This window comes from Papio anubis, chromosome 10 (assembly GCF_008728515.1).
Source record: "Papio anubis isolate 15944 chromosome 10, Panubis1.0, whole genome shotgun sequence".
Classification (NCBI taxonomy): Eukaryota; Metazoa; Chordata; class Mammalia; order Primates; family Cercopithecidae; genus Papio; species Papio anubis.
This window is the reverse complement of record NC_044985.1, coordinates 32,828,697-32,841,299: the sequence shown is the minus strand read 5'-3', so window position 1 is coordinate 32,841,299 and position 12,603 is coordinate 32,828,697. Positions and strand designations below refer to the sequence as shown.

The following is a 12,603-nucleotide window of genomic DNA, read 5'->3' as shown; positions in this document are numbered from 1 at the left end:
TGGAGAGTTCTCCTCATAGGGGTCGAAATCTGCCACCCTAGAGCTCCAACAATCATGGGTATTCTAAGCATTGAGATGGAACAGAACAAGCTGACCCTCTTTCTTAGTGTCAGCACCTTCAACACGGTAAGATATATTATATCGTCCACAAACCCTCCTCTAGATTTTTTCCCTCACGCAAGCTATAAACCCTTAGTTCTCTCAGCTTCTGTTTATGTGAACTCACTCTCATTTGTCCACATCCCTCTTAATAGCATAGACAACTCTCATTTTTCACGGACCCTCTGCTGCCCGAATCCCATTTGCACTGCTTCCCTGAGACGCAATGAATATACTGAGGAAGGAACGGCAGAGTCAATGAGCCAATCTGAATGTGTCTGCTAGTAACACGTCGGAAGGCTTTCCCTAAAGCTCCTGGCTCTGCTTTCTGACTTCCTTCTTCCCTTTCTTTTTCTTGTTTACAGAGGGCAGAAATCTAACATGGTTTATTTCCACGTGTGTGCCTGCAACGTATTATAGAATTTGTTGGTTTGGAATTTTTTTTAACCTGAACAATAACATGATTAAAATAAACAAACTGAGGAGTTTACTCTTTCCCTCCCTTTGGTTGGCTGGTTGTTTAATTTTCCTAATGTTCAGGCTTAGGCTGTTATCAGGGTCCAGTAAGTCTCACCCAACATCTCCAAGACCTCAGAGCCCTGTGGACAGCAGACGGCACCCTTTCCCATGACTGCCTAGACACACTCATAGCACACATACCCTAGCGTGTGTGTCCGAGCACTGCTCTCTAACCACCTTCCCAGGCATTCTTTCATTTGTGCCTCATTCTCCACCTCCCTCGGTTGGTAGGCAGACATCTGTCTCCCAAGCTACAGGGGAGGAAACACCCCCACCATGCTTACTTGTCACAGCCACGTGTCGGTTTGCTTTGCCTTCATCTATTACATCCATGACTTCCTCAGGGCTCGACACAAACCGCTCAGTGCACCCCTGGAAGAGAATCAGTTCAGGTTCAACATTAAAAGAGTTGAAAAGCAACAATATTTTGAAAGGCTGGAACATTTTCCTGTTTATCTTCTAGAGGTGCAGATAAATAGAAAAGCTGAAATATCGATCTAACAACTTCTCCTCCTTGCCCAGGGCTTGAATTCTACATTAAAGAGAAGTCTGAGCAAGCCCTAGGAAGTACAGAAGTAAACCAAAAAAAGAATTGTCAAGTTTTCCTAGGTTTCTGAGTACATATTCATACTCAACAGCAACACTTTAAGAAGACAGAAAATCAAAGAAGAAAATCAATGAGAGAAGAAATGGATGAAGTTTTGCTTTGCCTTCTATCTTTATTTATTTACCACAATGGCCACCAATAATAGATACTTTGATGTTCCACAGATAATGCCATAATAGGCGTTTCAAACTGCAAAGTAAAAACAATTGCACTCAATACCTAAGCCTCTTTAAATGTGAATAATGTTAAATAATAATGTCGTAAAGGAAAGATACAATTGAAGAAAATAAATGTCAGCTTTTAAAACCAGATGAATATTAAATTTAAGGAACCTGATTAAATGCCTATATGCTCTTTACAGATAATATTCTGTGTATCTTATGTAATAATTATTATGACAGAGACTGCAGAGAAATTAATGGCATCACCAATCAAATCTTCCTCATACCTTTACATACGGGACTCTGTTTTTATCTTCATGAACGGCCAAGTTGGTCTTGGATACTACAGAGGTGAGAATGACAGCATGCAAAGAAGAAAATAAAAGTTAGACTCTATATCGGAGGAAAAATGGAAGTTTGTTACAAAGGACAGGCAAATCTAATCTCTTTGCAATACACAAGTTTAAGCCTTGGCTGAGAATGAACATATACCCTGAAGGCAACAGAGTATCTCTATAACTTTTCATTAATTCCTTAAGCAGAAGTGTGATAAACCATTTCAACCTCCCCGGACTTTTGTTACAGAACAAATAAAGGACAAGCACTGAGGTTACTTACCATCAAGTAAGTCCCTTATTTTGTCCAAGTAGATCTCAAAATAGGAAACCTAGTTAAAAACAAATTGAGTTGGGAATAGACATGCCACAGTGTATTTCAAAAATACCATTATTAGTACTTATGAAAGCTTTTGTCATGCATGGCTAAGAAGAGTAAAAAGAGGGGTTCAAAGTGAAGACTCAGAATCTGGCCAGCTCTACTGGGATTCCCCTGCTTCCTGCTAGCTCTACGTTTCCCTAAGTGTGGACCATTCTCCATCCCCACACATCACAGCTCCCTTTGGTTGTCATTCAGGTGTTCTTAACATCGTGTGCTAGACACTTACAGGAGGACTCTAGACTTTATGTTAGACAAGCACCAAGCAAGCTTAGAAAACAATCAGTAGGTCTCACCTTATTGCATGATACTGACAGTATCATGAAGGAGCAGGGACTTAGTCCAAATGTTCACATGCAAGAAGCCGGGAGAGGACAAGGGCAGTGTTTTTAGAACTACAAGAGCTCAGAAAGGTAACTGGGCAAGAGCTGGTAACGGTGGCCAGCTCTGGTGCATCCAGGAAAGATCTGAACAAAATGGGACTTGAAAAAAGGTGGTTAGACTGTGAGAAGAAAAGGAGGCCTTCCCATTAGTCTCAAGGCTCAACTGCAGCACCACCTTCATCAGCATCGCCTAAGAACCTGTTTGAACTGCAGAACCCCGAACCTACTGCAGTCCTGCTGAATCCAAATCCCAGAGAACAGGACCTAGGAATCTGGTTCTCAATTCCCCAGGCGATTCTTATGCTGGCTGATGTCTGAGACCTGCTTTAACTAAATATGAGGTCTTAGGGACTCAATTTACACATACCAAGATCCTAGGCCTCAATTGTCCCATCTGTCACATGAAGCCATAGGGCTTTACGATGTCAAAAATCCCCCTCCAGGATTCTGTACTCTGTTTACATTTGCTTTCTGCCTACCCAATAAACTTATCTGCCCTATGTTCATAAGTTCTTTTGAAATCTAAACAAGGGAATGGGCAGAAAGGAAAACAGTTGTAAAGCTGTAAAGCTGGGATGTGACTACTCAGGTGAAACCTCATCCTTACATCCCAGCTCTGGACCAGTCATGGGGAAGCGAAGACTCTAGCCCAGCACTGCTCCTAGTTCCGACTCAGCCCTGATCCATTATTTTTAATGTGCCTCGGTCTGGAACCACCCGACTGGAACCATTCCAGCTACTCTGAGATGTGGGGTCCTAGCTTGAGCCCTGGAATCCGCTGCTGGGCATCTCTCCTGGCTGCCTGTATCCCTAGCAACATCTGCCTGCTTGAACACCTGTCAGACTCCCCTGTGAGTCTGAGGCCCATCTCTCATGCACACATCTATGTGACATTTCAAAGACCCACATCTACAGCTTTGTCTAATCGCTCATGCTGCCACACTCCCCAAATCCTTATGGGTCTGTTTGGCCTCCAGTCCTGCACGTCTCTAACCCAGCCCTTCCTGCAGCCAACTCAATTCTAGTTCAGTGCATTCTATTTATTTCAGATTTGTCTGATTTTCAATCCATTGTCTATTATTTTTGAGATCTTAAACATGTGGCCTTATTTCCATCGATTACAGAGAAAATTAATTATGTCTTTAAAAAGTCACAAACTAGATACTGGCAAATCTGGCAATTAGAATCATATTCACATTTAACGTAAGTAGAAACAGGATTCTGATTTTATTAATTTCTGCTTTTGGTGTGTGTGTGAGGGTGGCGATTTTGTTGTTTTGTCATTTCAAATATTTTGTGAGACCAGGCGGAAGAAAAATAAACAGGCATTGTTTGGCATTAAGAAATAGGATGTTCGGAAATAAAGTTTAAAACATCGGTGGGACTCATTTTAAGGAGCAGATTTTCAATATTGCCTTAATCAGTCCTCTTTTTCTTGATTTAGCCTCTCACTATTCAGTTCAAAATACGAAGTAGTCAGCAACTAATTTGCCCACTTATAATTATTATTTATAAAACAAGTAAGCATAACTACAAATGCTACACAGAAATCTGGACTGTAAAATTCAGCCCTAGAGACTAAGAGTGTTGTTCCTCTCCTCCCCCAACTTCATGCTAGGGCTGTTTTTATCTTAATAAGATTCTAACACAAGACCCTATTTTGAGGGCAGTAATTGGTTTAACATCTTATTCCAGGATTATCACATAAGAACCCTGCAGTAGTTTAAGCTATTTAAATGCAAACAGCCCTAAAGAAGCACTAAGCTTCTAAATCTTGATCCCATCAAAGCAACAAGCTTCTGTATCCTTAGATATAAAGAATCTTGGCAAGAAGGAGAAGCAGGCTTTAGCCAACAAAAGGACTCCTAAGGAAAAGTGATTTGCTAGATGTAATTTAGAGTTGGGCAAACAGTTGTTGCCTTCTTTTTATGTCATTTACGAAAGGTATATAGTAGTAAGGGGAGAAGTTTCATATAATTGAAAGAACCTAGGGTCAATTCTTAGCTTTATCAATAACTTGCTGTTTAAGTTGGGCCTTCTAACTCTGCGTCTTTTTTTTTTTCAGACAGAGTCTCTCTCTGTCACCCAGGCTAGAGTGCAGTGGAGCGATCTCAGCTCACAGCAACCTCTGCCTCCCGGGTTCAAGTGATTCTCGTGCCTCAGCCTCCTGAGTAGCTGGGATTATAGGCACACACCACCATGCCTGGCTAATTTTTTTTTTTCTTTTTTCAGTTGAGACAGGGTTTCACCATGTTGGCCAGGCTGGTCTCAAACTCCTGACCTCAGGCGATCCACTCGCCTCAACCTCCCAAAGTGCTGGGATTACAGGTGTGAGTCACTGCGCCCGGCCTAACTAACCATGCATCTTTAAACTTCCGTTTCCTCATCTCTGAACAGATGGGCCTGGTGCACTAAGATCCCAGCCTGAAGGGAAATCTCTTAGCGGATCTGCTCAGCAAGTCTTCTTAGAACTGCCCCTTCACCCTCCCCAGCCACAGTGGGGGCCCCCAGACAGCATGTGCATCCTGGACACAGCTCATCAGGCAGGGGGGAGCCTATGTAGGCTGGGCCAATGAGTCCCTTCCCAAGGGAATTTGGGGTTGGAAATAAGGGAATGCTGGAGTAGCAGCTGCCATGTTGCCAACCCCTTCTCCCACCAAAAAGAGAGAAGATGCTCCAGAACAAGAGAAAGAAGTCAAGCAAGAGGGCAGAAAAGCAGGGACTATAACGGATTTGGGGTTTCTTCTGGAGGTGATGACATGCTCAAGAATTAGATAAGGATCATCATTGTACGCTGTTGGGAATATATTAAAAACCATCAATCTATACACTTTTAAAGGGTGAATTTTGCGTTATGTGAACAATATCTCAATTGTTTAAAAAGTTTAAAAAGAAAAAAGAAAAACAGGGCTTAGATTTCCTGCCCTCCACACTTCATCCTCCACAAAATGCCTACTGTCAGATTCTGTATCTTATAACAATATCCTCTATTTGCTTAAACAAGTGCCTTTCAGTCACTTGCAAAAGAGGTGTTCCAATGAATATATCCTAATAACAAATTTTATTATTAAACAGCTACAGTATGAGAGTAGAAATCTCTCTTTTAATGCAAATTGAAGTCCATAACAAGTTCTGGTTTAAAACAAAAACAAAATACAAAGAGGAAGATAAAAAGGAGGAGAATTCCTCTTCCCAACATTTCTCAGAGTTCTGCTCTGTGACACTCTGCTCAAAACACAAGTCTGTGATACTCTTAGGGGGAGAAATGTGTCTATATTCAAATAAGCTGGGAAATGTAATCTAATACATGTCCCCTTTGCAGAGCACGTTGAAACTTGTGATAAATTTAACACTGTTCAAGGAAGCACTTTCCCAGCTCATTTGGCCTTATAGCCCTTTTCCCTGCAAGCCCACCATTAATAATACGAGGCACTGTGTTCCACAGAACACACTTTGAGAAATGCTGCCCTAACCCACACACAAACACATTTCAGTCATATCCACGGAGATCCAGAGGATAAAGGGTAGAATTCGGGCAACAATCAAGATGATTTCCTGCTAAAGAAGGCTTTTGCTTTCATTATCTGGATATTTCAAGCAAACCCTCCAGATACCTGTTAGCCTAGATCAGTAAGGAAGAGGGCTCTGCTTACCACAAGAATGTAATTTAAATTAGTAAGATCATCTTTTATATCTATTTGAAAGGAGGAGGGATAAGAAACGTTATCTGGGGCCCAGTGTCTTCTCTTGACCAATCAGTAATACATACCTTTATGTGAAATTCCAGGTTCTCATCCATGGAGTAGATATGGTCAAAGATATCATGAGCAATTCGTGGGATGATCCCCATGAGCTGGGGGTCGTGCAGCTTCCCCTAGTGGGTGAAAATACAAACACAGGCCGTTAAAGGGTGCTGGGAGACACAGGAGAGAGAGGAGGAACCATTGCTGGGTTCCTTAGACAGAACCTGGTGGAGCAGGAAGCACCCACGTGTGCCTGCCGGCTCCCTTGGGCATCTACCTGACTTGCCAACAGACCAGAAGTTGGTGGAAAAACTCAATGTGTTCATCTGTTTATCCAGCAGGGGAGCACTTGTGCTGTTAAATTCTGAGGCCCACAGTATTGCCTCCAGTGGCCACTCAAGGCAGCAAATCAGTGTCTATGTGGCTAGTGTGGGGTGAGGAGGAGAAGGGAAAGGGAGCAGGAGAAGGAATGAGAATATATGGGTTTGGGTTTTGAGTATTTACAAACTGACCAGAGCCTGCAGGTCCAAGTAAGGTAATGTCCTTTAATGAAACAACCTTTAGAACTGATTTCCAAAATTTTTCAAAATTTCTTTTTTTTTTTTTTTTGAGACGGAGTCTGGCTCTGTGGCCCAGGCTGGAGTGCAGTGGCCGGATCTCAGCTCACTGCAAGCTCCGCCTCCCGGGTTTACGCCATTCTCCTGCCTCAGCCTCCCGAGTAGCTGGGACTACAGGCGCCCGCCACGTCGCCCGGCTAGTTTTTTGTATTTTTTTTAGTAGAGATGGGGTTTCACTGTGTTAGCCAGGATGGTCTCGATCTCCTGACCTCGTGATCCGCCCGTCTCGGCCTCCCAAAGTGCTAGGATTACAGGCTTGAGCCACCGCACCCGGCCAATTTTTCAAAATTTCTAAGAACCTTATTCTGGCAACACTTTCAGTATCATTTAACAGATCAATAAAGAAAATACACTTCATCAATTTCTTTTAAAAATCTGTAGTCCCCAGGCTGAATTGTTCTAAATAAGTTTTAGCTGTTTCTAACACCTAAATCCACGTTTAAGATAGTCTTATATTCTTCTTTCCCCCCTTTTCTACTTTACTCATTTTACCTAAGGGGATGGGGACAGGTAAATTATCCTGCTATTTGGATATTACCAAATCCACTTCTAAGGTCCAGAATTTGCCACCTCTGAAGATCTTAGAAAAGATGCCATAGGATCTGACAGCAACTCCTAAAGAAGACTTCCAGAAGCATTTAAAGCAACACACAAGCTCCAGAGAGCCTTTGCCTAAGCCCACCATCAAATAAGCACTTAAGTTCTCATATGAGTTCAACAACCCATCAGTGAACAAACACACGGTCTGCAGGTTTAAAGTGATCAGTGCCAACAGTACACCCAGAGAAGTTTCCAGATTTTTTTTTTTCTTTAGACAAGGTCTCACTCTGTTGCCCAGGCTGAAATGCTGACTGCAACCTCCACTTCTGAGGCTCCAGTGATCCTCCAACCTCAGCTTCCCTAGTAGCTGGAACTACAGGTGTGCACCACCACACCCGGCTAATTTTTGTATTTTTTGTAGAGACAAGGTTTTGCCATGTTACCAAGGCTGGTGTCCAACTCCTGAGCTCAAAGTGTCTGCCCACCTTGGCTTCCCAGAGTGCTGGGATTACAGGCATGAGCCACCTCATCCGGCAGTCTGGCTTCCAGCAAAGCTGTCTCATCTGGAAAAAGGGTACTCCTCTGGAATGCCCTTATCTATTAAGAATCTAAATAGTTTGATGTATTGATATTGTTTTTTAGTTTGACTGCGTACTTCCTAAAGATAGGGATGGCCAGTGCATGTATATTTCTCTCCATTGCTTACAAAATTTAGTATTTATTACATAGCATTATTGTATAATTTAAGTTAAATAGGATATATAAAGTGCTTAGTGACATGGGACGGGCTCAAATAAATGTTAGTATTATATCACTCAGCTCATAGGAGGTTCTCACGAACAAGTTGTTGGAGTTTATTTCACCTGAAGAGTCTGAAACACATTTCTATCTCTGACAATTAATACATATCTTAGGAAAGAAAACAGTGCCAAATGACAGACTGACAATCTCAGATCTTGATAACTTTTAAACTGTATATTCCATCATAAACATGTAACAAATTAGACAATGGGCCCCCACATGCTCTGAAGCATGGAGATCACTGGCAGGAACAATACCTACGGTGAGAACATCATTTCCGTATTGTCAAATGTCATGACTCCACTCAGCCAATCAAAAGACCTCCCCTACCCAAGCCCTCCAGAGCTTTTTAATAATTGATGATAATCCTTTAGCTTCTCCTCAGTAGCCCACAGCCAGAGAAGAACGACTGATAATCCAAAAATCATTTATAATTGACTCACATCTATTTTCCTATATGCTTTCCCTTTCAATGGATTTATCTCCCCATTGATTCCTGGCTTATACAACTGCTGACATCCCTTTGTTTGCCTTTGTCAGGGCAAGAACCAAGGCAGAACCAGAGATGAATCTAGGACACTCTCTACTTTGTGTCTCTCTGAAGTCCTCACCCTAAAATCAATGTGAGAAAAGTGAGTGTTCTCATAATAATGCCTCCCATCCCCACAGGAACAGACGCATACCCAAATCCACTGCAGGCCTAGCAGCTGGCCTGCTTGATCCAGCCCAGATGCCCAAGAGCGGTAAGGGCTTTGTGTGCAGTAAACTAGGCCTGCCGAAACAATCTGCAGGTGTGCGTATGCAGGGGAGGACGTAGGGCAAGTGGAGCGTGCCTGTGTGTGTGTGTGTGTGTCTGTGTGTGTGTGACGTGTTAGGAGAGCATATGGATATTGTGATGTGTGGTGGCCTTGTAATACCCAGCCTTGTATTGTGATACATATTGTAGGGTGTGAGGTTAAATCCATATATAATAAAAAGTTATTGAATATCTATATCATGTTCATGAACATATATATCATATATTGAATAATAAATATATCATATGTCATCTATTGATGAGATATAAAGAATAATAATGCATGAAAATTATTCCATCTATCTCATAATGAATGTAGGAAGTGTGGCGAGTGTGGGAGTGCTTGTGGCGTGTGGCATTCTACTGTGGTATTATTATTGTATTGTATATCAGTATACCCAGGTAATGCCAACAACTCCATTGCGATTAGCCTTATGCGATTGTGTGTGTGTGTGTGTGTATGAGGGGTATATTATTATTGTGTTGTATGTGTATATGCCAGGGTACCTGGGTAGCCATTGTGCATGTAGCCTTGTATGGCCAGGAAGCGTCTGTGTGGCAATTGTCTTATATATTGTGTGTGTATGTAGGGGGTATACTGCTCACGATGTGTAACGAATTGTAGGGTACTATGGTATGTCTGTATGTGTGTATGTCTGGCTATTATTAGCCCTATGATGGGAATTGTAATGGTATATAGTGTGTCATATGCATATCCATATGTAGGTGTGTGAGGTGTACATCTCTGTATGTTTATGATGTATGTAGGGGTCACATGTGGTATATAGTGTGTAGTGTGTGACTGTGTTTGTGTGTGGTGTGCATATACCTGTGTGTATATGTATGATGTATGTGGAGGGGTGGTATGTGATGTCTGTGTGTGCAAGTGTGTGATGTCTGTGTGTGCAAGGTGTGTGATGTCTGTGTGTGCAAGTGTGTGATGTCTGCATGTGTATGATGTATGGGGGCATGTGCAGTATGTGTTGTGTGGTGTCTCTGTATGTGTTGTGATATATATGTCTGTGTGTGTTTATGATGCATGTGAGGGCCTTGTGTGGTGTGAGGTATGTCTGTGGTATGTATATGTCTGTATGTGTATGATGTATGTGGGAGGGTGTGTGGTATGTGGTGTGTGGTGTGTCTGTGTAGGTATATGTGTGATGTGTATATGTTTGTGTGTATGATGTATTTAAGCAGTGTGGTATATGGTGTGTGGTGTGTCTGTGTGTATATTATGCATGTGGTGTGTCTGTGTATATGTGTGTGGTGTGCATATGTCTGTGTGTGTATCCTGTATGTGGGGGGTATGTGGTATATGGTGTGTCTGTGTGTGTGTATGTGTGTGTGTGTGTGATGTATGTGGGAGGTATGGTGTGTGGTGCATCTGTGTGTGATGTGCCTGTGTATATGTATGTGGTGTGCATATGTCTGTGTATGTGTACAATGTATGTGGGGTGTGGTATGTGGTGTGTAATATGTCTGTGTGTGAGGTGTCTGTTGTATATATGTGTGTGGTGTGCATATGTCTGTGTGTGTGTACAATGTATGTGGGGGATGTATGATATGTGAGGTGTATATGAATTGTGTCGCAATGTATGCATATATGTGGCTGTGGTGTGTACGCCAATGTCTAACTATTATTATTATTAACACAATGTATATGTAAGAAGTTATGCACGGTATGTGGTGTATGGTATGTCTGTGTATATATATTGTGTGAATTGTGCATATGTCTGTGTGTGTGTACTTATATGATATATGGGGGTGGAATAATAAAATTGTGTGAAGATTATTGTGGTGTGTCTGTGTATGTGTGTGTATAGGAAGTGCTCCTTAGGAGGAGTCTTCCTGCTTCACCACTGACAGCACGTACAGATGAATGTGCAGTCCAGACCACAATGCCTAGTTAACTTCAGGCAACAGCAGTAAAGAAGTAGGAAAACAGCTGAGAGCTATAGAAATTCAGAGACTAGAAATGTACCAGATTTCCAGTAATAAATGGGTAATATGGGATGGCATCCTTGAGGGACACCAAATCTTGAAGAATGAGTAAGTTTAGGAATGGGCAGAGAGGATGTGGGCAGAGAAGGTGAGTGGGAGAACAAGGTACAAGAACTGAGAAAGAACAGTGAAAGTGTATTGTAGCTGAAGGATCAAAGATGAACTTGGGGAGCAAAGAAATCCACTGCTTCATCACCTTGTTTCTCCCGGAAAGCACATAGGAGAAAGATCTTTATAACTGCATCCTGTATAATTTTATCCACAAACTTTTCCCATGGAATGTGATCTTTTAGGAGCACATGTGAAAGAAGAAACAGGACCCAGGCCACCAGCCACTGAACAAGACTCTCTTTGTTCCAACCCCAGTTGCCTCCTTGACCTCCCAAGCAGGGCAAGAGTTTCCTGAAACACTTAAGATGTCAGCCCGTCAGTACATGAGCACCGTGCGTTCAGATAGCCTTGTTCGAAATCACTTGGCAGGCTTGGTGGGGCGGCTGGGAAGCCTGTACCATTCAGATGACCTCCAAGCATCTCTTTGGGCAGAAAGAAAAAACACAAAGCATCTCCGTCCATCTATATCAGTGTGCAGAAAAGGATCACAAAGTAGGGCATGGGGCCAAGAGAAGCCCTTCCCAGCATCACACACTGAACAAAAAGAACAGTCCGTCCCCTTTTCCTCAGCTGGAGCTGGAACCCCCTGTGTCCTCCCCAGCGCCAACCCTGGGTATAGGCAACACAAGCCCAGGACCTTCTGTGTGTTGGTGTCCACCAAGCTTAGCATTAACACCATCCAGTGAGTCATATATTTACTGAAAACCTACCTTAAGTGCTCCATCTCGAGAAGCTAATCTTTCCAATTTTATGTAGGCTTATCTGTTTGTTCCCCTCAATACAAGGTAATAGAGTCACCACTGGAGGTCAGACCAAAACCAGGGGGATTAAAGTGAAAAACAGCTTTAACATGTGACTGCTCTGTCCACTCAGGGACACTCAGGGAGTTAACATCCCCTTCCGAAAGCCTTTGGAAGATCACAATGTGTAATTTAAATACGTAAAATCCTCCTTTCAGAGAATGCAGACCCTGTATAGGGCTTTTTTGACTTAATCGCATTCCAGGATCCTGGATTTCTTGGTCTCCTGCAGTATCTATGACTTCAGCTTGAGGCTCCTCCTTCCCTCTGTCTTCCTCTGAAAATATCCCTTACCTTTGCTCCAATCTATAATTACCCTACAGAAAGAACTCGATTAAGTGAGGGGTTGGGTGGCACTAGGAAAAAACTCCCATCTACATCAACTATTTCTAACTGTAGGCACAAGTATGTGATCTGCAAAAGTCACAATAAAGAAAAGCAACTCATTACAATAGACCTTTTAAAACTGACAAAGATGAAGAGGTGACAGAATTTAGGCAACCAGAGGCGAAACCTGTCCGGAACCCAGTTCCTTTCAGGTCCCCCATGAGTCCTCGCTGGGCAGGCATTGTGGAGTTTACACTGTAAGACACAGAGGGCTTGAGAGTCTCTAGTTTAGCAAAATATCTCTTATACGAGTTTTTGGTTTTTGGATTTTTATTTTATTTATTTATTTTTATCTATTTATTTTTTGAGACAGAGTCTTGCTCT

General features: G+C 42.4%; 1 protein-coding gene across 1 annotated transcript in view; it reads right to left on the bottom strand.

The window, feature by feature from the left end:
* Nucleotides 1-12,603, bottom strand: part of KIF5C (kinesin family member 5C) — a 152,716-nt gene that overhangs the window by 83,269 nt on the left and 56,844 nt on the right. Inside the window, exons 4-7 of the mRNA XM_031651222.1 lie at nucleotides 6,253-6,357; nucleotides 2,005-2,053; nucleotides 1,674-1,729; nucleotides 903-990 (exon numbers count right to left, since the gene is read on the bottom strand). Coding sequence (XP_031507082.1) covers nucleotides 903-990; nucleotides 1,674-1,729; nucleotides 2,005-2,053; nucleotides 6,253-6,357 — 298 coding nt within the window. The remainder of the gene's footprint in view (nucleotides 1-902; nucleotides 991-1,673; nucleotides 1,730-2,004; nucleotides 2,054-6,252; nucleotides 6,358-12,603) is intronic.